The following is a 27,001-nucleotide window of genomic DNA, read 5'->3' on the forward strand; positions in this document are numbered from 1 at the left end:
CGGTACAGAAGAATGTGCTTCATTAACTAGGCCTAATAAATGCCTTAAAGCAATATTTCACCACTATCTCAGCCTTGCTTAATCTTTTGTCTTACATCTTAATGTTTTTATGGAAGAGAGACTACCCACTGGGCACAAACTGGTTGAATCAATGTAATTCGTATTGTGACGTGGAATCAACGTTGAAAATTCATTTGAAGAATGTCATCATCCTGTACTGTTTTCATCTAATTTCAACCAGCGTCTTAACTTAAACATTGAAATTAGGGTAAAACTTCAACTTAAATTCATTGACTTAACCTGACTAACAGGTTGTTACATCAATCTAATTTCAACATAATCATCAGACCTATGTAAATGTTAAAATTATGTTGAAAACATAAAACATATTTTGTTGAATTTCATATTTGATTAGACATTTTATTTGAACTGAATGGTAAAATGGTATGTTGGAATCAACGTCATTGTTTCAACGTCATGCTATCGACATAAATAAAGAGGTATATTGAAATAAAATGTGAAGCTACCGTCCAACAAGTCCTGCCTGAACATTGACTCCTACTGTTATATAAAGGGTAATGCAATTCAGTGAGAACAAGTCTACCAGCCAGATACCTAACACTATGTACTGCTTAGCTTCAGAAACAAGATGTGTTCGATTCAGCTGAGCTATTATGTCAAGACAGTTACACATTGATTCCATACTCATTTGTGTAGACAACCTAGGCCCAAATAACTAAATAACTCCTTTAACTTTTCTCACACAAGCTGATTGTGAAAGTAAATTTGGAGTGAGGTAGGGTTTACGTAGGCTACATTAACATTTGATTTGCCCAAAGGACACCATAATTTCAACTTGAAGCTAGGTATTCTATCATTCGTCCAAGGTTGATTGCATCTTTGGAAGTTTAGAAGTAGTTACCATTAGCCCTATAAATAGGATGCCAAATTTATGATATTAATAATACACTTTTAGTGTATGATGGATATTGTTTTGAATATGAAGGATGATTGGTTGATTTCAAATGTAATCTAGAAGTTATTAATATGTTTGATTCACGTCTCCATGTCAACCAAAAATCTAAGTTGAAAAATACTAAACTTTATTTGAAGTGCATTTAAAGTTTGATTTGATTTAGTGCTATCATTTTACTCCGATTTTTGGTTTACATGGAGATGTGAATCCAACATATTAATAAGTAATTTGAAGATAAACTGGATATTGAATTGTGAACACAACCCAATATAAATTATCAACATTGGAAGGAGCACTTGCACACCCTGAACGGTATGGTAATGGTAATGGTAATGGTAACTACTTCTAAACTTCCAAAGATCCAATCAACCATGGATGAATGATAGTATACCTAGCTTCACATTGAAATTATGGTGTCCTTTTGGCAAATCAGATGTAGCCTACAGAAACCCACCTCACTGTGAATTTACTTTCACATACTGCTTGTGAAGAGGAGTTACTTTCAAATATTCAATGTTATTTAGGTAGTCTACGCAAATTAGTTTGGAAGCTGATCAATGACTAAATGTGTTGACATGGTAGCTCAGCTGAAACAAACACAGCTTGTTTCCAAAACTAAGCGGGGTACAAAGAGGTATGCATCTGGCAATGTAGATTATTTCTCACTGAAATGCATTACACATATACCAGTAGGCTACGATCCCTTATTGATGTCACTTGTTAAATGCACTTCAATCTGTGTAGATGAAGGGAAGGATATAGGTTAAAGAAGGATCTCTAAGCCTTGAGACAATTGAGACATGGATTGTGTATGCGTGCCATTCAGAGGGTGAATGGGCAAGATAAAATATTTAAGTGCCTTTGAAGGTGCCAGGAGTACCAGTTTATGTCAAGAACTGCAACACTGCTGCATTTTTCACACTCAACAGTTTCCTGTGTGTATCAAGAATGGTCCACCACCCAAAGAACATCCAGCCAATTTGACACAACTGTGGGATGCATTGGAATCAACATAGGCCAGTATCCATGTGGAACGTTTTCGACACCTTGTTGAGTCCATCCCCCGACGAATTGAGGCTGTTCTGAGGGTAAATGGGGGAGTGCAAGTCAATATTAGGAAGGTGTTCCTAATGTTTGGTATACTCAGTGCATATTGAATATAGGATGATTTTTTTTTTTATACATTTCTATTACATTTTCAACACAATTTCAACGTATACATAGCTTTTATGATTATGTAGAAATTTAATTGGCGTAACAACCTATTAATCAGGTTAAGTGAATGTATTTAAATTGAAGTTTTACCCTAATTTCAATGTTTACAACACTGGTTGAAATTAGATGAAAATACTACTGGTTTGTGACTTCTTTCAAATCCAATGTATTTTCCACGTTGAGTCCACGTCACAATACGTTGACGAATTACGTTGAAACAACGTTGATTCAACCAGTGTGCGGCAGTAGGTAGCTTCAATCCACTGCTTCTGTATCTTTATTTGACAACGTTAGCAAATTAGCAAAGGTTGCTAGTTAAACTAATGAAGCATTGGTTTGAAGCAAGTCCCTTCCCATGAAACACTTCAGAGGTAAGATTGCATTGCATGATATTGATGGGCTACTCAGTTTACACTCTACACAAATCCAGTAACCCAACATTCAAACTTGTTTAGAATATTTCAGTAAATAAAATCTAATATTGATATTTGAGATCTTTGCTTGATTAACATAAAATTAGAACATATCGTAATTACAGTTAGCCTACTGTTTAAGTCAGAACAAGCCAAATAGTAAATAATCAGCATAAACGTTGGAGAGAAAGCAGATATTGTGTCCATACATACAATAAGGACAGTTTTAGCAATGCATATAATTTGTGATATGAATGATTGACCCTGTATTCTGATTGTGACTCCTATGGCTACAGTTAAAGGGTATATTCTCATTGATGAGAATTAAAGGGATAATTCGTGATTTTATCTACTTCCCCAGAGCTTGTGGATACCATTTGTATGTAGTATGAAGGAAGTTGCTAACTTACGCTAGAGCAATTGCTACAGTACTTAGAGTTAACGCAAGATAGATACCCATAGACTACAGTCATTGCTAGCAGATACCAATAGACTTCCAGCCATTGCGCTAATGCTAGTTAGCATTGAATTGCGAAACTACCTCTAACTTCCTTCATACTGGTCACACAAGGTATCCAATATTTCATCTGACTCTGGGGAAATAGATAAGGGGCCATTGCCAAAATCCCGAAATATCCCTTTAAGGATCATCTCGAGAGATTCTTGAGAGGTATCGATTCTTGAGACATAACTGTAATGTAAACTTGCTTATTTCTCACATCTCGAATGCTACCTCCGGAGCTCGCACATGACACTCGCCCGACAGTTTCCTCCCTCTGAGCAGGGCAGTGTAAACAGAATTGTATCGCTGAGCCCAACATTAAAAATACCAATAGCATAACAATGTTTTTGAAACAGCTGAAATGTAAAGACATTTTCATTATATTTGAGACTTGTTTGATTGAGCTTTCACCTGAAATTGCAGTAACAGCCGGTTACGTTCTGAAATTGTCACCGTAGCTTTAAGAAAGGGAAGCTCAACTGCGTTTTCCTGCTTTGGCTGCTCAGTCACAATCCAGTCAAGAAGCATGCAGCAAGATGCTGATCAACTCACCAGGAAAACCGTTTTCATTCGCAATTTTGCATTTACCTCATATAATAACTTCCATGATACTGATAAGATGAAGCCTGGTTTGTTCTAAGGTAACTTTTATGTGCTGAAACTGCACTTTTATATTCGAATGAGAGGGGGAATTGTTCATGTTTGATATGCTAACATGCTATCTGTGTCATTGTCTTGCAAGCTACATTTAATGCGTGTACGAACATAAATAAACCCCTAAAATTGTCTATATACTTGTGAATCGTTGCATTATTCAAGTGTAACTAATATGTTTTAGAGGAAAGTTGTTTGCATTGTCGAACAGTACGCAAGGTTACAAGGTCAGTGATAACTGTGATACTGATTTTTACGGTAAATTTGGAGCTGCAGAGCCAGAAAGTGTATATACAGTACCAGTCAAGGTTTGGACATACCTACTCATTCAAAGGTTTAATTTGTTTTTTAAACATACTATTTTCTACGTTGTAGAATAATAGTGAAGATGTCAAAATTATGAAATACCACATATGGAATCAAAATATAATATTTGAGATTCTTCAAAGTAGCCACCCTTTGCCTTGATGTCACCTTTGCACGTTCATGGCATTCTCTCAACCAGCTTCATGATGTAGTCACGTGGAATGTATTTCAATTAACAGGTGTGCCTTAAAGTACATTTGTGGAATATCTTTCCTTCAGTTGTGTTGTGACAAGTTAGGGGTGGTATACAGAAAAAGAAAAAAAAGACCAAGTCCATATTATGGCAAGAACAGCTCAAATAAGCAAAGAGAAATGACAGTCCATTGTTACTTTAAGACATGGTCAGTCAATGTGGAAAATTTCAAGAGCTTCAAAGGTTTTGCAAAACCCATCAAGCGCTATGCTGAAACTGGCTCTCATGAGGACTGCCACAGGAAAGGAAGACCCAGAGGTACCTCTGCTGCAGAGGATAAGTTCATTAGAGTTAACCACCTCAGATAGCAGCCCAAATAAATCCTTCACAGAGTTCAAGTAACAGACACATCTCATCATCAACTGTTCAGAGGAGACTGCGTGAATCAGGACTTAATGGTTGAATTGCTGCAAAGAAACCACTACTAAAGGACACCAATAATAAGAAGAGACTTGCTTGGGCTGAGAAACATGAGCAGTGGACATTAGACCGGTGGAAATCTGTCCTTTGGTCTGATGAGTCCAAATTTGAGATTTTTGGTTCCAACCACTGTGTCGTTGTGAGACGCAAAGTAGGTGAACGGATGATCACCACACGGGTGCCAACTACCCACCCTCCAGGACACTATGTCACAGGAAGGTCAAAAATATAATCAAGGACGTCAACCACCCAAGCCACTGCCTGTTCACCCCGCTATCATCCAGAAGGCAAGGTCAGTACAGGTGTTTCAAAGCTGGGACAGAGAGACTGAAAAACAGCTTTTATCTCAAGGCCATCAGACTGTTAAACAGCTATCACTAGAGCATTAGAGGCTGCTGCCTATAGGCATATAATAGGAATCACTGGCCACTTTAAGGAATGGAACACCAGTCACTTTAATAATGTTTACATATCTGGAATTACTCATCTCATATGTACAGTTGAAGTCAGAAGTTTACATACACTTAGGTTGGAGTCATTCAAACTAATTTTTCACCCACTCCACAAATGTCTTGTTAACAAACTATAGTTTTGGCAAGTCGGTTAGGACATCTACTTTGTGCATGACACAAGTAATTTTTCCAACAATTGTTGACAGATATTTTCACTTATAATTCACTGTATCACAATTCCAGTGGGTCAGAAATTTACATACACTAAGTTGACTGTGCCTTTAAACATCTTGGAAAATTCCCGAAAATTATGTCAAGGCTATAGAAGCTTCTGATAAGCTAATTGACATAATTTGAGTCAATTGGAGGTGTACATGTGGATGTATTTCAAGGCCTACCTTCAAATTCAGTGCCTCAATGTTTGACATCATGGGAAAATCAAAAGAAGTCAGCCAAGACCTAAAAAATGGGCACATGGGGACAAAGATGGTACTTTTTGGAGAAATGTTCTCTGGTCTAATGAAACACAAATAGAACTGTTTGGCCATAATGACTATCATTATGTTTGGAGCAAAAAGGGGGAGGCTTGCAAGCCAAAGAACACCAACCCAACCATGATGCACGGGGGTGGCAGCATCATGTTGTGGGGGTGCTTTGCTGCAGGAGGGACTGGTCGCAAATGGGTGTTCCAAATGGACAATGACCCCAAGCATACTTCCTAAGTTGTGGCAAAATGGCTTAAGAACAACAAAGTCAAGGTATTGGAGTGGCCATCATGAAGCCCTGACCTCAATCCTATCTTAATGCATTCCTACTTAGAAAATTTGTGGGCAGAACTTGAAAAGCGTGTGTGAGGAAGGAGGCCTACAAACCTGACTCAGTTACACCATCTCTGTCAGTAGGAATGGGCCAAAATTCACCCAACTCATTGTGGGAAGCTTGTGGAAGGCTACTGAAATGTTTGACCCAAGTTAAACCATTTAAAGGAAATGCTACCAAATACTAATTGACTGTATGTAAACTTCTGAACCACTGGGAATGTGATGAAAGAAATAAAAGCTGAAATAAATCACTCTCTACTATTATTCTGACATTTCACATTCTTAAAATAAGGTGTATGTAAACGTGTATGTAAACATCCGACTAAGGTGTATGTAAACTTCCGACTTCAACCCGGAGTGGTTGAAAAACAAGTTTTTATGACTCCAACCTTAGTGTATGTAAACTTCCAACTTCAAGTGTATGTACTGTTTTCTATACTATTCTACGGTATCTCATTCAAACAAGTAATGTTTACATATCTTGCATTACTTATCTCATGTATATACTGTTTTCTATACTATTCTACTGTATCTTAGTCCATTCCACTCTGACATCGCTAGTCCATATGTATATAGTCTTAATTAATTCCTACTTTGTGTATTGGGTATATGTTGTGTAATTTGTTAGATATTACTTGTTAGATATTACTGCACTGTTGGAGCTAGAAGAACAAGCATTTCGCTACACCTGCACCTGTATGTGCCCAATACAATTTGATTTGAGTGGTTCCCACTGTGAAGCATGGAGGGGGTTTGATGGTGTGGGGGTGCTATGCTGGTCACACTGTCAGTGATTAATTTAGAATTCAAGGCACACTTAACCAGCATGGCTACCACAGCATTCTGCAGCGATACGCCATCCCATCTGGTTTGCGCTTAGTGGGACTATCATTTGTTTTTCAACAGGACAATGACCCAACACACCTCCAGGCTGTGTAATGGCTATTTGACCAAGAAGGAGAGTGGTGGAGTGCTGCATCATATGACCTGGCCTCCACAATCACCCGACCTCAACCCAATTGAGATGGTTTAGGATAAGTTGGACCGCAGAGTGAAGGAAAATCAGCCAACGAGTGCTCAGCATATGTGGGAACTCCTTCAAGACTGTTGGAAAATAATTCCTGGTGGGAGCTGGTCGAGAGAATGCCAAGAGTGTGTAAGCTGTCATCAAGGCAAAGGGTGGCCACTTTGAAGAATCTCAAATATAAAATATATTTTGATTTGTTTAACACTTTTTTGGTTACTATGTGATTTCATATGTGTTATTTCATAGTTTTGATGTCTTCACTATTATTCTACAATGTAGAAAAGAGTACAAATAAAGAAAAACCCTTGAAGGAGTAGGTGTGTCCAAACTTTTGACTGGTACTGTACATATTGTGTAAATTTAAATCTTATCACGCTGTCTCCATAAATGTTTGTCAATGAGAAAAGCCTCAAAGTAATGGGCAAAGCATTTACTATTATCAGAATGTTGAGGTGTGAGTTGTCTCTTTTGGTTTATTTTTATTTAACTAGGCAAGTCAATTAAGAACAAATTCTTATTTACAATGACTGACTAGGAACATTGGGTTAACTGCCTTGTTCAGGGGCAGAACGACAGATTTTTACCTTGTCAGCTCAGGGATTCAATCTAGCAACCTTTCGGTTACTGGCCCAACGGTCCAACCACTACCTGCCGCCCCATTGGTATTGGGTTCAAAGTTCTGACTGACTGCTAAACAGTGTAAAGAAGGAAACAAGAAGACACATTTAACATGCGTCCATGTTGCAATATGGCAAGATTATCTGTAAGTAAAACTTCACTTAAACGTAGAAGAGGTAACTGCACTGCATACATTAGGTAAAAAAAAATTGAGATACAAGGTTCTGAACTGACAGCTGTTCTAGCTTCAGCGAATGTTGTTGGCCTTTTTGCATCTCAAGTAGAGTTCTCTGTAACTGTAAATTCTGTAACGTTTCTATACGTCTAAGTAACAAGATTTATCATCTACAGTATAGTATAGATACCAGTCTTAAAAAATAGAGAGAAGGGCTAGTAGGTCCATGTGCATATTAAGAAAAACATATGTATAGCTTTAGAATATTTGTATTTATCTCTATATATTTCTATGTATCTATCCATATTTACATGTGCAGGATAAAGATCTAAAGTGAAAATGTTGTAAACAACCCTTTAGCTCAGGAAGCCACTGGAAGAAGCTCCGGAGGGGGCGTGGCCATGTGCTGCTCCAGGCTGGGGTGCTCATTGGATGAGGGATATGCATAATGCAAGGGGTGCTCATCATGTGGCTCAGGGTGCTCGTGGGTTTCGGCGTGTTCCAAGCAGGGGTGCCCATGGTGCTCCAGTGGCTCGTGGGCTGTGGGGTGCAATTTGGACATTGGTTGCTCCAGACAGGGGTGCTGCTGGGGGGGAAAGGAGGACATCTCTTTGTGTAGTCCCAGGACCTCTACCATGCCAGCCCCTGTATGAGGGACACTGGTGTGCATGAGGTGTCTTTGTAAGTGCTTGATCCAATCCTCCTGGACGGACAGAGGACCCTGGAAGACCAGGTCACAGAATCTGCATGGGAGAGAGTGCTAGGTTAGGTTTGGTTAAGGAAGGATAGGCTAGGCTAGGCTACACTAGGTTAGGTTTGGTTTGCAGACATGGATACTATTTAGTAGGGGTGTAACAGTTCACCAAACCCACGGTTCGGTGCATATTGCGGTTTGGTTTTGGTACAGTGGTAAAATGAAATGCCATTCACATTGTTCAGCATTCACAATGTTACTTGCATTGTCTGTTGTGACCGGATTGTTATGTTGGGCCTCTCAAGTTTCCACTCTGATGCTGCATTTGTAACCATGTAGGAAGTGGGAATCTACCAGTTGTGAAGTCATAAATACCAGTTGGATGCATTCAGAAATGCTGATTGGCTAATGGCCAACAAGCTGTGTCAACCATACACTAAAAGTACAGATATCATGCTTGTAAACAAATGATAGAGTTCAAAAACCACATTAATAGATTGCTTTTTATAAATGTTTTGTTGTTGCATATAACTGCTGAAAATGTTGTTATAGAAGCCATTTCCTTAGTAGGTGACATCAGAGGATACCATGTGGGAGAAGTGGGTGCTCAGGATGATAGACAAGTTTCCCACTAGTATATACCAGTTGGAGGGGCGTTAGAGTACATTTTTTCCCCCAGTCGTATGTGGTAAATTCCCACTTCCCACTTGGTTCGAACGCACCATGCAACTGCCTCCTTCAGTACCAGATATGCACTTGTGAATCTTATAATGAGGCTGTGTCTGTAGCACGGTATCTACCACTCCGGGGTAATGTGATAGGTGGTCAATGCGTGCAATTCATTGTAAACTTAGGCTTTGGTTTGCTTATATAGAGCGGGTACTACATGTTTTCTGAAATGGGTGCAATGCAAGAGGGAAGTTCATAACGTGGTTCGAGCACTTTCACAAGGTGCTGAAACCCTCTATTCTCAACCTCCGAGAATGGGTGCATATGCGCAGCTATAAATCAATGGCTGTAAAAAAATATATAAACATAGCCTACCTATCACTCTTGTAATTTCTTTAGCCCGGTCAGAATCAGCTTTGGTCCGGTCAGAATCAGAATCAGCTTGAATGCAGAGGGGAGACGATGTTGAGTTATTGTATATTTGCGTTTCCGTCTTGCTCCGGTAAACTGGGGTAATATCGGTGTAAATGTGTCAACATATTTAAGGTGTTGGCAGCTGCATAGGCTATTCTCGTTGAGTGTGGAAACATACTGTTTACGTTGCATCCATCGCCATTGTAATCTACTGGGAAGCCAAAATGTTCCCAAACTGGAGATTTAAACGATGATGGAGGATACTCCAATTCTGGTTTATCGACCCAACCACACACCATCGTACAGAACTAATTCCTCACAAAAGGACAGTATGAAATGCACAAATTAAGATTCGCATTTTGATTACAACATGTGCATAGGCTCTAGTTGTTTTAACGGAATAGCCTGAAATGTTTTTTGATTTACTCAAGAGGCAGAGGCCTATAATAGGCCTAGTGTTTTTATTGCGTAAATATAGTTTTTTTATGTTTTCATTATGGTTCACAGGGCAGACCGAACCGAGGTCCTGGTAGCGAACGGTTTGGTATGTACAGTTACACCCCTACAACTTAGTATCTGAGGAGGCACCACTATTCATACAATACAATATGTGGTCACAAGCTCGTTAAACATCTCAAGCCAGAATCATGGACATTTTAATATGGAGTTTTGGGGCCTCCCGAGTGGCACAGCGGACAAAGGCACTGCAGTGCTTGAGGCGTCACTACAGATCCGGGTTCGATCCCGGGTTGTGTCGCAGCCGGCTGCGACTGGGAGACCCATGAGGCGTCGCACAATTGGCCCAGCGTCGTCCAGGTTAGGGGAGGGTTTGGCCGGCCGGGATGTCCTTGTCCCTTCACGCTCTAGCGACTCCTGTGGTGGGCCAGGCGCATGCACATTGACACGGTTGCCAGTTGTACGGTGTTTCCTCCGACACATTGGTGCCGCTGGCTTCTGTGCAGGCCAGTCAAGTTCTTCCACACTGATCTCGACAAACCATTTATGTATGGACATCGCTTTGTGCATGGGGCATTGTCATGCTGAAACAGTTGCCCCAAATGTTGCCACAAAGTTGGAAGTACAGAATCTTCAAGAATGTCAATGTATGCTGTAGTGTTAAGATTTCCCTTCACTGGAACTTAGGGGCCTAGCCCAAACCATGAATACAGCCCCAGACCATTAATCCTCCTTCACCAAACAGGTAGCGTTATCCTGGCCAAACCCAGATTCTTCCTCGGACTGCCAGATGGTGAAGCATGATTCATCCCTCAAGAGTGGCGAGCTTTACACCACACCAGCCGTCGCTTGGCATTGCGCATGGTGATCTTAGGCTTGTGTGCGGCTGCTTGGCCTTGGAAACCGATTTCATGAAGCTCCCAAGCGAAGAGTTATTGTGCTGACGTTGCTTCCAGAGGCAGTTTGGAACTCGGTAGTGAGTGTTGCAACCGTGGACAGACGATTTGTACGTGCTACGTGCTTCAGCACTTGGGGGGTCACGTTCTGTGAGCTTGTGTGGCCTACCACTTCGCGGCTGAGCCATTGTTGCTCCTAGACGTTTCCACTTGACAATAACAGCACTTACAGGTGACTGAGGAAGCTCTAGCAGGACAGACATTTGACAAACTGACTGACAAACTGACAGAAACTTTCTGTCTAAAAATTATGCAGAAAAATTAATCCATGCTTCTGTCACTTCTAGGTTAGACTACTGCAATGCTCTACTTTCCGGCTACCCGGATAAAGCACTAAATAAACTTCAGTTAGTACTAAACACGGCTGCTAGAATCTTGACTAGAACCCAAAAATGTGATCATATTACTCCAGTGCTAACCTCTCTACACTGGCTTCCTGTTAAGGCAAGGGCTGATTTCAAGGTTTTACTGCTAACCTACAAAGCATTACATGGGCTTGCTCCTACCTATCTTTCCAATTTGGTCCTGCCGTACATACCTACACGTCCGTTATGGTCACAAGACGCAGGCCTCCTAACTGTCCCTAGAATTTCTAAGCAAACAGCTGGAGGCAGGGCTTTCTCCTATAGAGCTCCATTTTTATGGAATGGTCTGCCTAACCATGTGAGAGAGGCAGACTCAGCCTCAACCTTTAAGTCTTTATTGAAGACTCATCTCTTCAGTAGGTCCTATGATTGAGTGTAGTCTGACCCAGGAGTGTGAAGGTGAACGGAAAGGCACTGGAGCAACGAACTGCCCTTGCTGCCTCTGCCTGGCCAGTTCCCCTCTCCACTGGGATTCTCTGCCTCTAACCCTATTACAGGGGCTGAGTCACTGGCTAACTGGAGCTCTTCCATGCCGTCCCTACGTGGGGTGCGTCACTGACGTGATCTTCCTGTCTGGGTTGGCGCCCACCCTTGGGTTGTGTCGTGGCAGTAATCTTTGTGGGCTATACTCGGCCTTGTCTCAGGATGGTAAGTTGGTGGTTGAAGATATCCCTCTAGTGGTGTGGGGGCTGTGCTTTGGCAAAGTGGATGGGGTTATTTCCTGCCTGTTTGGCCCTGTCCGGGGGTATCGTCGGATGGGGCCACAGTGTCTCCCAACCCCTCTTGTCTCAGCCTCCAGTATTTATGCCTTAGTTTATGTGTCGGGGGTCTTGGGCCTGTTATACCTGGAGTATTTCTCCTGTCTTATCCGGTGTCCTGTGTGCATTTAAGTATGCTCTCTCTAATTCTCTCTCTCTTTCTCTCTTTCTCTCTTTCTTTCTTTTTTTCTTTCTTTCTTTCTTTCTTTCTTTCTTTCTTTCTTTCTTTCTTTCTTTCTTTCTTTCTTTCTTTCTTTCTTTCTTTCCCTCTCTCGGAGGACCTGAGCCCTAGGACCATGCCTCAGGACTACCTGGCCTGATGACTCCTTGCTGTCCCCAGTCCACCTGGCCGTGCTGCTACTCCAGTTTCAACTGTTCTGCCTGCGGCAAAGGGAACCCTGACCTGTTCACCGGACGTGCTACCTGTCCCAGACCTGCTGTTTTCAACTCTCTAGAGACAGCAGGAGCGGTCGAGATACTCTGAATGATCGGCTATGAAAAGCCAACTGACATTTACTCCTGAGGTGCTGATCTGTTGCACCCTCGACAACCACTGTGATTATTATTATTTTACCCTGCTGGTCATCTATGAACGTTTGAACATCTTGGCCATGTTCTGTTATAATCTCCACCCGGCACAGCCAGAAGTGGACTGGCCACCCCTCATAGCCTGGTTCCTCTCTAGGTTTCATCCTATGTTCTGACCTTTCTAGGGAGTTTTTCCTAGCCACCGTGCTTCTACACCTGCATTGCTTGCTGTTTGGGGTTTTAGGTTGGGTTTATGTACAGCACTTTGAGATATCAGCTGATGTAAGAAGGGCTTTATAAATATATTTGATTTGATTTGTTGGAAAGGTGGCATCCTATGCCAGTGCCACTGAGCTCTCCAGTAAGGCCATTCTACTGCTACTGTTTGTAGATTGCATGGCTGTGTGCTCGATTTTATACACCTGTCAGCAACGGGTGTGGCCGAAATAGCTGAATCCACTCATTTTAAGGGGTGTCCACATACCTTTGGCCATGTAGTGTATATTTTAGAACCAATACATGACCATTTCACAGTATTAAAAGGGTAATCCAGGATATATTTGTGCCTTGTGGCCACAGGATGATACGCACAACAGATCAAGACGCCAACAAAACCGACAAGTGACAGAAGCTTGTTGTGGTCCTACATACCTGCAGGTGAGTCTGTACATCTCCTCAACAGCAGGTGGGAGAGCTGAGAATAGTTTCTTCTTTGGTCCAGCCCTCAACCTAGGCTTCTTCTGTATACAGGAATAGGCTGGAAAACACAGACCATCTCAGTACAGGCCAAGTCAGTACAGACCAACTTACTACAGACTTACTCCGTACAACTGATTGACACCAGGACAAAGAGAGTCACAGGTTGTGTTCCAAATGGCACCCTATTTCCTATATAGTGGACGACTTCTGACCAGAGCCCTACCTACATAATAGACTACTTTTGACCACTACAGTTGAAGTCGAAAGTTTACATACACTTTTGCCAAAAACATTTCAACTCAGTTTTTCCACAATTACTGACATTTAATCCTAGTAAAAAGTCCCTGTCTTAGGTCAGTTAGGATCACCACTTTATTTTAAGAATGTGAAATGTCAGAATAATAATAGAGAGAATTATTTATTTCAGCTTTAATTTCTTTCATCACATTCCCAGTGGGTCAAAAGTTTACATACACTCAATTAGTAGTTGGTAGCATTCCCTTTAAATTGTTTAACTTGGGTCAAATGTTTTAGGTAGCCTTCCACAAGCTTCCCACAATAAGTTGGGTGAATTTTGGCCCATTCCTCCTGACAGATCTGGTGAAACTGAGTCAGGTTTGTAGGCCTCCTTGCTTGCACATGCTTTTACAGTACTGCCCACACATTTTCTATAGGTTTGAGGTCAGGGCTTTGTGATGGCCACTCCAATACCTTGACTTTGTTGTCCTTAAACCATTTTGCCACAACTTAGGAAGTATGCTTGGGGTCATTTTCCATTTGGTAGACCCATTTGCGACCAAGCTTTAACTGATGTCTGAGATGTTGCTTCAATATATCCACATAATTTCCCCTCCTCATGATGCCATCTATTTTGTGAAGTTCACCAGTCCCTCCTGCAGCAAAGCACCCCCACAACATGATGCTGCCACCCCCATGCGTCATGGTTGGGATGGTGTTCTTTGGCTTAGCCTCCCCCTTTTTCCTCCAAACATAACGATGGTCATTATGGCCAAACAGTTCTATTTTTGTTTCATTAGACCAGAGGACATTTTTCCAAAAAGTACCATCTTTTTCCCCATCTGCAGTTGCAAACCGTAGTCTGGCTTTTTTTATGGCGGTTTTGGAGCAGTGTCTTCTTTCTTACTGAGCGGCCTTTCAGGTTATGTCGATATAGGACTTGTTTTACTGTGGATATAGATACTTTTGTACCTGTTTCCTCCAACATCTTCACAAGGTCCTTTGCTGGATTGATTTGCCCTTTTCGCACCAACGTACGTTCATCTCTAGGAGACAGAACACGTCTCCTTCCTGAGTGGTATGACGGCTGCGTGGTCCCATGGTGTTTATACTTGCGTACTATTGTTTGTACAGATGAACGTGGTACCTTCAGGTATTTGGAAATTGCTCCCAAGGATGAACCAGACTTGTGGAGGTTTACAAATGTTTTTCTGAGGACTGATTTTTATTTTTATTTTCCCATAAGTTTGAAGGTAGGCCTTGAAATACATCCACAGGTCCACCTCCAATTGACTCAAATTATGTTAATTAGCCTATCAGAAGCTTCTAAAGCCATGACATCATTTTCTGGAATTGTTCAAGCTCGTTAAAGGCACAATCAACTTAGTGTATGTAAACTTCTGAGCCACTGGAATTGTGATGCAGTGAATTATAAGTGAAACAATTGTTGGAAACATTACTTATGTCATGCACAAAGTAGATGTCCTAACAGACTTGCCAAAACTGTAGTTTGTTATCAAGAAATTTGTGGAGTGGTTGAAAAACAAGTTTTAATGACTCCAACCTAAGTGTATGTAAACTTACGACTTCAACTGAATATAGTGGACGACTTCTGACCAGAGCCCTACCTACATAATGGACTACTTCTGACCAGAACACTACCTACATAATGGACTACTTCTGACCAGAGCCCTACCTACATAATGGACTACTTTTGACCAGAACACTACCTACATAATGGACTACTTCTGACCAGAGCCCTACCTACATAATGGACTACTTTTGACCAGAACACTACCTACATAATGGACTACTTCTGACCAGAGCCCTACCTACATAATGGACTACTTTTGACCAGAACACTACCTATATAGTGGACTATTTCTGACCAGAGCCCTACCTACATAATGGACTACTTCTGACCAGAGCCCTACCTATATAGTGGACTACTTCTGACAAGAGCACTATGGGGCTCTGGTCAAAAGTAGTCCACTATATAGAAAATAGGGCGCCATTTGGGACGCAATGTTGTGTACATTTTCTACAAGGAACATTCAATACTGTAATTTCAGAAATGTGCCTTTATTTTCTTGATTTTTCTGACCAGGCTTAGAGAACTTACTTGTTCCTTCCAACATGGCAACCCTCTTCCTGCGTGCGTAAGCGCGAAGATGATTGGACAAGCTAACAGCACTGGGGAAGGTTGTGTTACAGTGAATGCACATCTTCTTATTAGATTCATTTCTCTCTGGAAAAGTGAGACATGTGAAAGGGAAAGAGACATTTCAAAAGAAAGCAAAGCACACACAAGTTCAGTTCAAAATGTAAAATATGTTCAAAACACTCCTTAACAACACTTTTCTTGCAAGAGAATGCCTTTGAAATAGTGTCAAGAGTAGAGCATTTTATTCAAATGCCACTAAGGCTCCGGATTACCTCGCTCCATTCGTTGTTTTTACTTCATTAACAGTTATCTTCCATTAGAGACATTTTGTTTGTTCAACTTCTACACACATTACATCTAAATAAATTGTTTGGTTTCAGGGTCTTTGATGAGCGTCTTTGACAAATATAATCTGGAGGTGAGTTGAGGTGACTGTAAGGAAATATGGCTAAAAGTGACTACAGAGCACATAGAGATGAACATGAAGTAAACTGCTATTCCCTGAGCGCCGTCACCTCTTCCTCCATCTGTTTTCATATTGGAATGATCTGTTTTGCACTCTGCAGTTGGAGATGTATTGTTGAGAGTAATGTTTATCACAATCTAAGAACTCCAGGGTGCCTATTTTCACCTGGGTTTAGAATTTGATTTAGGCTATGATAAGAAATTCATACTGTGCTGATTGTGTCAATATTGCACATGAATTACAATAGTTTGGCATGTCACTACAGGCTACATCTAGAGCATGTTAAATCATAAAAGCGTTTGATTAGGAAAGGTCTCTCTGTACACCCTTTAGAGCAGATTTGATTGGATGACAAGCCCACACCAAGTTTCTATGCAGGCTGTCCTGAAGCTACTGGCAGTGGTGTGAAAATTATAGAGACAGCTTCCCATTCATTTCACACCTAATAGGGGGGAAAACATCTGCTACGGAGGTGTTTTTTAACCATGACAAGCCACTAAAGGTTATTTAAATTACCTGCAAATCGTTTGCAACAATTGCATGTGCAAAATGAATCTCTTCTTGATTAATTAACTAATGCCCATAAAAAAGCTTAAGTATATATTATACAGTATTCTCCCCACTGTATGTGTTAAATCTCCATTTAACATAACACTGATTACACCAAAATGGTGTAAAAGCCTTAGTTAGGTGATTAAATCTGAATGCCAGAGTCAGTCTATTCTCCCTTTTAAGGTTTCAGCTATAATGTAAAAAGTCACTATGACATTCAACAATGTCAGCCACAGAACGGCCAATCATTAGAATTGAGATGGACATCTAAAAAAAATCCATATTTCTTTTGTATTTTTTGTTGTTGTATTTTACCCCCTTTTCCCTCTCAATTTCAATTACGATCTTGTCTCAATGCTGCAACTCCCCAACAGGATCGGGAGACACGAAGGTCGAGTTATGCGTCCTCCGAAACATGACCACCCAACCGCGCTCCTTAACACCCGCCCGCTTAACTCGGAAGCCAGCTACACCAATGTGTTGGAGGAAACACCGTTCAACTGACGACCGAAGTCAGCCTGCAGGTGCCCGGCCCGCCACAAGGAGTTGATAGAGTGCAATGAGCCAACTGCAGAGCCGGCCCCCCCGGCCAAACCCTCCACTAGCCCGGATGACGCTGGGCCAATTGTGCTGCGCCCTATGGGACTCCCGGTTACAGCCAGTTGTGACACAGCCTGGGACCGAACCCGGGTCTGTAGTGATGCCTTAGACCGCTGCGCCACTCGGGAGGCTCCGATATCTGATTTAGACATCTTTATTAATCTTTCTGCGAAACGGACGGAAACTGTTATTTGGACAGAGATTAAACAAAGGTGTGTAAACACAGCTGATGTGCTCCCAGAACCACATCAAAAGGACGTGACAGGTTTTAATTTCAATTTCAAAGCCAATTTATTATTTTTGTGTGCGTTACAATAATAATGTTTCCTGGTGACTTCAAGGTTGCTGACAGAAGAGCAGACAGAGTACTGGGGTATTATGATGATGCTCACATACATATTTAATGAAGCTCAATTTGAATTACATTTTGTGATTTAACATGAGCGCCTGTAAATAATGAAAATCTGTACAGGTAATAAAACACACAAAACAGCTGCGGAACAAGACAAGTTTGTGTTTCATTATGGCAAGCAAGCTGATCTACTGTAATTGGAGGGTAAACTACTATCTTAACTCTGTATCATTGCACTCAATGAAACTGTTCTAAAGATCACCTAAAATAATCATACCTATCTGCAAAGGACTAAACTGATCAAGCCTATGAATAATGATAGAACACTGTGAAAAGAACAGACTGGCGACCCAATTAAGCTAATAAAGCTGTCTGTCACTTCTATCCATCATCTATCTGGCTTAACTGGCTTTCTTGTTTTCTTTGATTCTACATCACTTGAAACAGACTGATCATATGTCATACATGTTTTGCTGTCACAGAGGGACCTTGTTGCACTACAATAATCAGTACCATTACTAAAATATATTTGGCAGATAAAGTAACTCTGTAGTTTTTAACTGTATAGTGTTTCACTCTGTTACTTCGCAGAAAACAAATTATATTTTGGCTATCTAGGTCCTTTTATCCACTGTTCAAAATCTAATCACAATAAAAAAAAGTATTATTTTTTCTGGTCGCTAAAAAGACATGATATTCTGATTTGTATACAAATTAGTTGTGAATCTGCTTACCTTGGGCCCAGTGTGGTTCCAGATTGCTGGCCTGTTGGTTCTGTCCCTCCTCAAACCCCTCTTTGGTCACAGTAAAGTGATTCCTATCTGTATCATACGATCTGCTGTTATCCCTCAGCTGCCCCTGCTCCTTGTCCAACTTCCTCTTCCTCAGCAGCTCTACTAAAGTGCCCTGGGAAGGTTCCCTGACCCCTCGTATCTGTAATAATAATAATAATATTAATAACAATAATACATTTTACTTGCTCCTTTCAAGATACCCAAGGACACTTACAGAATAAAAAAATATTTAATTATACGCAACATAACCTAAGAGTAAAAGTACAACACACAAAATAACATAGCACCAAAATACAACACAACAACTGTACCTCTATACTCTTCCTTTCAGAAAATAACTCCTCTCCCTTAACTTCCTCCTGCCTGGGTGTAGTTGCACTGGGCCCCCATGATGTGGAATTGCCATCCTGGCCTGGCTGGCAGCCATGTTGGATCTTCACTGGGAACCCTGTGGGTGTCAGGAAGAGCCCATCACTCCCGATGAACTTCTGGGAGATGATTGGTCGAGAGAGGAACTGCTTCCTGTTCAGATTTCAAATGAAACACAACAATGATATAGGATACACTAGTCACAACATATAGCCAGGGAGGTACATGAAAAAGTACAATGACATAAAAGTAGACAAAATGAAAAATACATTAAAATGAAGACAAATTCAAAATAAATATATAGCTGATATAAGATAGAATATTCTATTACATCCCTAAAAGGTGTAAACAGTAACTTGTGGAGGAATTGTTCATAGTACCTGTTGAGGGTCTGGAGGATGTTCTGGTGTTCCTGCTCATCCTGTAGCAGCTCATTAAGGATACACACTGGACTCTTACTGGTGCTGGTGGTGCTGGTCTTCCCTATCCGCTTTAGATGTCCCCTCACATGATTGGAGAGGCCCGTGTTGGTGTCGAACCAGCCACAGCACAAGGGACAGGTGTGCTCCGCCTGAGACTCCGGCTTCTCAGCTGTAACATGAAGATTAAAAAAAGGTTTTAACACAATATCTATATTTACATGAACATTTTAGTAATTTAGCAGATGCTTTTACCCAAAGCGATCTAGGTAAATTACTATGTAACTTTGTGGTAACTTTGAATATTACACACTATCTATAAAAGAATAACATGACACACTTGACTGTGAAAGAAGCAGTCACAAATATTGTTAGATGTGATTACAGATTACTTTTATTACAGATTAATTACCCTATTACAGTACAATAGGAAACAATAAGTAATTGAATAAAGACAGGGAAAATATAATAAGTTGCTCACCTTTTTTGATCCTCCGTGCCACAGAGGGGATCTTCCTGCGTATGCGTGGCTGTCGGTCCTGTGAAGCTACCTGCTCAGGTGACACCACGTGGCGAGCATCATAACTCAGCCCCACCCTGTGCAGGTGCCCTCGCACGTGATTGGACAAGCCCACCCCAGACTCAAACACAGCAGGACAATAGGGGCAGGACTTTCTTTCTGACCCAAATGGAGGGGAGACGTCATACTCATAGGAGAGACTTTGGTTGTGTGTTTTGGTGGTGGTGGGTGACTCCGGAGAATCGTCACACACTGAGCTTTCTATACACTCCTCTTTGATGATAAGCTTCTGTATGTCATCGCTGTCATACTCCCCCTCCTTGACTTCAGTCTTTTCAAAATGGTGGTCAGCCTGAGTAGCGTTCTTTTCAAAATGTCCGACATCAGCAGCAGGTGCAGGATCTTCTTTAACAAAAGAACCCCTCTGTCTGCGTATGAAGTAGCTACGGGCATAGGGATTCCTCTCATTCTCACTACTATCCAGGAAATTGGCTGTAGCCTCGCTGGTGTAGGCACTAAAGTCATACGTGTCCTCATAATCATCATCTTCTGTGTCTTCAGGAGTGGTAGTCTCTCTTAACTTTGGGTTCAGTTTTGGAAAAACATTATCAACCACCTTGTCCACAGTGTTGCGGAATGGTGTGGACATTTTTCGTTTGGATGGAGACTTTCGGGTAACAGCTTGGGGCTCTGACTTCCTGCAGGTCAAGTCGTTGCTATCTCCCTGACTCTTGTCAGAGTCATAGCTATGATTTAGCATCTGGCCTATTTTAGCCATCTTGGATGTAACCAACACATCAACATTTGAGGGATATTTTGTCCTTTCTGAGATTCCTGAAATGACATGGTCGTATTGTTGATTGTCTTCCTCAACATAAGGGAGACCTGTTGTCACGTCTATTTTCTCTGTTGGTTTGGGAGATAATTTGTTTGGCTTGTCGCTCCTCCACATAGATGGTGACAGCTTGTTTGTTGAGCTGCCAAGACTACATTTGAACTGGGAGGCGGTAAGATCTTTATAATACTTCTGTGCGTCTGCTTTGTTTCTCGTGTAAAAGTCAGCTACACTACTAGACCAAAAGGGCAAATCTGCTCTTTTCCAGAAAGCAGGCTTTTTAATACAGAACTTTTGCTTCAGCTGTAGGAGTTTTAAATCTGCTTTTTTGGACGGGCCAGCTAGCCTATATTGATCTTGATGGTCAGATGCTTTGTTAAACGGTGGACTTTCACGTTCATCTTCACAAAACTGGTGTATTAGGTCACAATGGCTCTTCAGGTCATTTTGATTCTGGGTGCTGAAAGGGCACACTTTACAGTGAAACACAACAGATCTTGATTCATTATCTTCATTGTTATTTGTAGGAAACTCTGACTCCTCATCTTTGATCATGTTCTTGTACTTGTACTGCAGTGTGTCACAGTGCACCGCGTACAGGTGTGCTTCAAGCTCCCGTTCTGTCAGGGCCATGTGGTTGCACTCCTCGCAACAGTAATAACGTTTGTCCTTCTCATGTGTCTTGGCGTGCTGGACGAACGTCTTGGGGCAGTTGGTCCCGAACACACACTGCGGGCACTGCAGCTTGGCGTTCCTGCCTTCGTCTCGGAGTTTGTTGAGTCCCTGTATCTCCTCCATAAGTTTCTCCCGTCTCTCCTGGTGGATAATCATGTGCTTGAGGAGGGAGTTGCGATCGCGGAACGAACGCCCACACTCCCTGCATATAAAAGGCCTTGGAACGTTCTCGTGGTGGCGTATCTGATGATTATGCCCATCTAAATGATACATCATATGTCTATGCAAATGCCTTTTCTCCTTGAAATTAACATTGCACTTTGTGCATGGGAAGAACGATGGTTCTTGTTCGGATTGCTCTGTCTTTAGCTGCTTGGGTTTTCTACTAAAGAGGGAGTCGGAGTGATTGTCTTCGTGGCAATCTGCTCTTATAATCAGTTTCTTGATGATTACAGGACTGTCACTGGGATGCTCTTGACATGAATTCACAGAAGATTGTACATCAGCCTTTTTACAAGGGAAATCCTCATCATTTACGTTGGCGATGTCAAAATCCAGGTCATCATCTTCCTCCTCTTCAATATGCCACTTTTTGTAGGTGTGATTCGAGCTGCTGTTGTAAACTTTTTCAGGAGAGCCTGTCGTACCCACCAGGTGTATTTTACGCTTCCTCTGTCTTTGGCTGGTAAGCTGAGGCATCACTCCCACTCCCGCAGTGTTTTCCTGTAAGCTGTTGTCAACGTTACGATTGTTCCACAACACCCGTATGAGCTCTTTCTGAGAATCCCAGTGTAGTGAGTTAGCCCCATCAGAACCGTCCGACGAGCTCTCAGAGGACTCTGTGGTGTGTAAGTCCCATATAGATCTAGCTCTAGCCTTGACTCCCTCAGCCGTCCATATTTGGTTAATTGGCGTTTGGTGAGGCTGTGGACTGTGGTCTGACAAGGTGGTGTTACGGGCCTGGTAGGGAAGTTCAGCCTCACTCTCCCCAGAGTCAGATGGTGACGTGTTGTTGGCCTCTGGCTGCGTGGTGGCTAATGTTTTCAGAACAGGCCCTGGCCCTGCTGGGTTCTTCAGGGCGTCTGATTGAAACTCACTGGGTGGCGGTAACACCTGAGGACTTGTGTCCCTCTCTACTTGCCATAGTTGGGTGTCCTGGGCCTCCACCAGGACATTGTTGGGCGTTGTGCTGTCTTTGTTCAGGCCACAGCTCTCCTCTGAGTTAGGGTGTGAAGCAGGTCCATTAACAAGTGCTACGAAAGGTAGTGAATGGGCTGCTTGGGCTGTGTGGGGAACAGCAGGGACACTGCTGGGTACAATTGGACTGGGCTGTGCTCCATTTAAAGGGTTTGGGAGTCTGCCAGAGGACAGCTGCTCTGACAACCTTGCAGCATTGTTCTTAAGGGAGGATGTGTGACGCTGTAATGGCTCCTGAGTGGCAAAGGAGCTATTACACAATGGTTCCACCACATCTCCTTCTTTGTCCTCTTGTGCATTTGGCTTTATATCAGCCATCTCCCCAGTATGTTCTGAGAAGAGAGAAACAGAGAAAAAACACCAAATCAGCTTAAAACATACTCAATAATTTATATTGTGTTTTGAGGGCTAAAGGCGATGAAAAATGGATGATTAAAACAAGTCTAAATGTGGCAAAAGGAAATATATACAGCCCAACCCATAACACTTGTATTGGTTCAAAGTCAAAATGCAGGCTAATATTATGTTGAATAACAAACGATTATTATTCCTTATACACACAGAAAATCAGTCAGTGTTCAGTGTCAGCTCTGCCTACTTTCTCTCCAATTGTTCCACACAATGAGAGTTTCATCCACAGTACTCTTCTGATCGGCTCTCTGGTACTGCATTATGATTTTCCTAACACCCTAGTCCACCACTTCTCTTCACAACAAACCCTGCTGTTAGCCCCAGATACCCCGGTGAGGGCTCTTAATTACCATAGCACACCTCTGGGATACAACCTTCCTGTTCCTCCCCCGAACGCTCCCAGACGCCTGCTAAAATTGACCAATTTCCATGTGAACAAAGTAGACTTCCAATGAGATCATACTCAGTCTTAGCACTCTGTGATGGTGCTAACACGGGTCCCAGCACGACACTGTTGTTGCTCCAAACCTGACAAATTGGCATGCGTCGGGCTACACAATCTGTCTGTCTCACATACACTCACACAAACACACGCATGGAAACACTCCCTCACACATACACACACAAACACACACACAGATATACACATACATAAAGAGATATAAACACACATACATCTATAAACACACACACACCCATGAACACACACACAAACACACACACACACACACACACACAAACATTAGGGTTGGGGATTGCCAGGGACCTCACGATACGATATTATCACAATACTTAGGTGCTGATAAGGTATGTATTACTATTCTCACAATTCTCATGACTCTATATGTATTGCGATTTGATGCTCCAAACATATTGCTCACTATAGGTTTATGAGAAAACAAGTTTTGATCAGTCAGAAAAATAAAATGCTGAAAACATGTTGGCAAACTATTTTGGAAGACGGACACCAAGCTATAGGATGCAAGTTTTGCCACAGGTGCAGCCAACAAATCAATACTTTGAGTCAAATACCGATATAATGAAAAATAATATCACAATATGTTACTGTCTCGATTCCCCCCCCCCCCCCCCCATCACTAACAAACATATAAACAGAAATCAACATTTGACAGATTGCTAAATGTAATATAGACTCAACTGTTGAACAACAAGCGACTTAAGAGAGTGAAAATACATTAATAAAATCTTCTAATATTTAACACTCTTCCCAGCCTTGTAATAGCCAAGCTGTGAGACTGAGGCGAGGTGATGTATTTTACAGCTTGGTACAATGTGAAGTGTCCAGGCAGGGTTGTTGTAACCCAAGCTGATAGACATAGACTGCATCCCAAATGGCACCCTATTCCCTATTTACTGCACTACTTTTGACCAAGGCCGATAAGGGCTCTGGTCAAAAGTAGTGCACTTTATAGGGAAAAGGGTGCCATTTGGGATGGAACTATTGTGTAGTCTACAATGTATGCTCAGTGGATTTGACATGATCCAATGTTGGCTGCTCTCTGCAGGAAGCTACGTCGCTAACAAAGTGGTAAATTCAGTGTTAATGAGTGGCTTCACTGTTACCACCTCTGAGGTAAAACCTTCCGAGCTCCCTATTCCCTCCGTCTGCTGTGGTGTTACTGTAGGGGCTTGGGTTAGCAGGGAGGGAGAGGCAGAACAGACACTCTGCATTTAAAGCTAACTTCACTGCTACCCCCCGAACAGCAGGGTGGCAAAGCCATCAGAATATGATTTCAGCTTTAAAGGCTCATTAGTGGGGCTACTAGCATGCGATATGACTCTCTCTCTCTCTCTGCTCCATATATAACAACCAAAAGCAAACATTCAGGGTTCAACAGGGATGCGATTGAAAACATATTTTTTGCTTCTATTTACTTCATTAGTCAATGTTAAAAGGCTGACTTTGCCTTTCTGGAAGCTATTTGCAAGGATTATAATCTTAAATACATTTAAGCCATATGCATAGATCGATCTGTATCTTATCAATGAGATGTATTACCATTAATCCAGCTCTGCATCATTCCCTAAGACATCTTATATGAGAGAATGTTCAGTAATCATCATGTTCTAGAATTCTCTGAAATGGAATGGTTATGTTCAGCCAAATTCTACTGAAGGAATAACAAGAGCTCTTACTGAAACACCTCACAGATATGTATAATATGTTACTTGGCTTTTTCTTTCTTTCTTTGAGTATTTTTTTACGGGTCTATCAGCACTTTCAGGAACACTCGTATAGCACCTTATCTTGAGGTTACTACAGAAGAAAAAGGGAGGCGATAATTGCATATTATCATTATTATTCTGGATTCCCTGAAGATACATAAACCTTTCTGAGATATTTAATAACCAGCTTGTCTCAACTACCCATTATCTTTAAAAGCATTGTAGAAAAGCATTTAAAACTTTAAACGTCTTACTCTTGACCCTCACCAAAACCTGCAAATTTATTACATTTTTTATTGCAATTTTGTGTTACAATTAGAAAAATAACGAAAACATCTCTGTTGCTCCATTCATCACCATATTTATCATAATGTCCAGGAAATGGCTAAAATATAATGTGAACAGCCTGAAAACATCACAAAACAAAGAGTGCCAGGCTAGCCAGTCTTAACATCAGTAGAGAATCAGTGCTAAAGGCTTTTGAGTTTGGGACTAGTGTCCAAAGGAATTCCCTCTTCCCAACCAGGACCAGTCAACCAGACCAGTTCAAACGCTGGAGCTGTCTGGATGGATCAACAGACAGCCAGCCACCCATCCCCATGTAGTATGTCTCTGCCTCTGCCTTCAGTGGGAGAGAAAACACACATCTAAACAACAGGGGGGGGGCGGCGCTGCCCCTCAAGTACTGCAGCAGCTCCACAACTTCCTCAGCTAATGGGAACTATTGATTTATTTGACACATAGTGAATTTATGAAGCTGCCTCTCAAGTGTGAGTATCAAAACCCACGGATCAAAATAAACAGGCAGAGATTCAGTCTGACTCTTCAGCAGTCCCAATGAGAGGAGAGCACAGCACTGTTCTCCTCAATGCCACAGTGAATGGGAAAGGCTTGGTTCAGTTCATATGCTGCAGTGTGGTCTAAAGCCTACAGTTAACCAATAACCACATAGACCCAGCGACACCAGATATTTTTGCTTAGGATGGGGTAAGCTTTTGAGGCATTAACAAGTTATATACTTAAACAAACGATAGTTAATATCGCAGACTGCACCTTTACCCAGACAGACCCATGCAGAGACACAAGAGAAACAGGCCCAAAAAGATTAGTGTAGCCTACAACTCTCATAATAACACAGTAATAATAACACAGTAATAACAACACATTAATAATAACACAGCTATTCAGCAACTACTGTAAATTTAGAGCTCACAATTATGCATTTACAATAAATTCAATGGTGCTTGTAAAGAGAATAAAGAGAATAAAGTGGGCAGTTTCATACATCAAATCAAATGTTATGTGTCACATGCTTGGTAAACAACAGGTATAGACAAACAGTGACATGCTTGGTAAACAACAGGTATAGACAAACAGTGACATGCTTGCGTAAGGGCTCTTCCCAACAATGCAGAGAGAAAAATAGAAAATAATAGAAAGATAATAACACAAGGAATAAAAACACAATGAGTAACGCTAACTTGACTATACTGTATACACGGGGTACCAGTACAGAGTCGATGTGCAGGGGCACGAGGCAATTGAGGTAGATCTGTACATATACTGTAGGTAGGGGTAAAGTGACTAAGCAACAGGATAGATAATAAGCAGTAGCAGCAGTGTGATGAGTCAAAAGAGTTAGTGCAAAGGGGGGTCAACGCAGATAGTCCAGGTAGGTATTTGGTCAACTATTTAACTAGCTATTTATCAGTCTTATGGCTTGAGGGTAGAAGCTGTGCAGGGCCCTGTTGGTCCCAGACTTGCATGACGTTTGTACATGACATGACGTTTGGCTTGATTAAGTTCATTTTTATCAACCAGATAGCTTGTCAACAAAAGGTCATCTACATCA

The 27,001-nt window shown here is 41.6% G+C and overlaps 1 protein-coding gene across 3 annotated transcripts in view; it reads right to left on the reverse strand.

Moving 5' to 3' along the window:
- Nucleotides 1–7,304: 7,304 nt before the first annotated feature.
- LOC110524597 (zinc finger protein 644) overlaps nt 7,305–27,001 on the reverse strand; it is a 33,998-nt gene continuing 14,301 nt past the window's right edge. The window contains exons 3-10 of one of the 3 annotated variants that reach the window (XR_002473616.2): nt 19,806–22,883; nt 19,286–19,496; nt 18,848–19,058; nt 18,477–18,675; nt 15,731–15,856; nt 13,324–13,429; nt 9,571–9,636; nt 8,440–8,575 (exon numbers count right to left, since the gene is read on the reverse strand). Coding sequence is in view for 2 of the 3 variants with exons in the window: in XM_021604411.2 (XP_021460086.2) it covers nt 8,194–8,575; nt 13,324–13,429; nt 15,731–15,856; nt 18,477–18,675; nt 18,848–19,058; nt 19,286–19,496; nt 19,806–22,869 (4,299 nt within the window). In the remaining variant the exon portion in view is untranslated. Of the gene's footprint in view, nt 8,576–9,570; nt 9,637–13,323; nt 13,430–15,730; nt 15,857–18,476; nt 18,676–18,847; nt 19,059–19,285; nt 19,497–19,805; nt 22,884–27,001 lie in introns of all 3 variants that reach the window. The other 2 variants (XM_021604411.2, XM_021604410.2) reach the window with 2 other exon arrangements.

This window comes from Oncorhynchus mykiss, chromosome 5 (genome assembly GCF_013265735.2).
Source record: "Oncorhynchus mykiss isolate Arlee chromosome 5, USDA_OmykA_1.1, whole genome shotgun sequence".
Taxonomy (NCBI): Eukaryota; Metazoa; Chordata; class Actinopteri; order Salmoniformes; family Salmonidae; genus Oncorhynchus; species Oncorhynchus mykiss.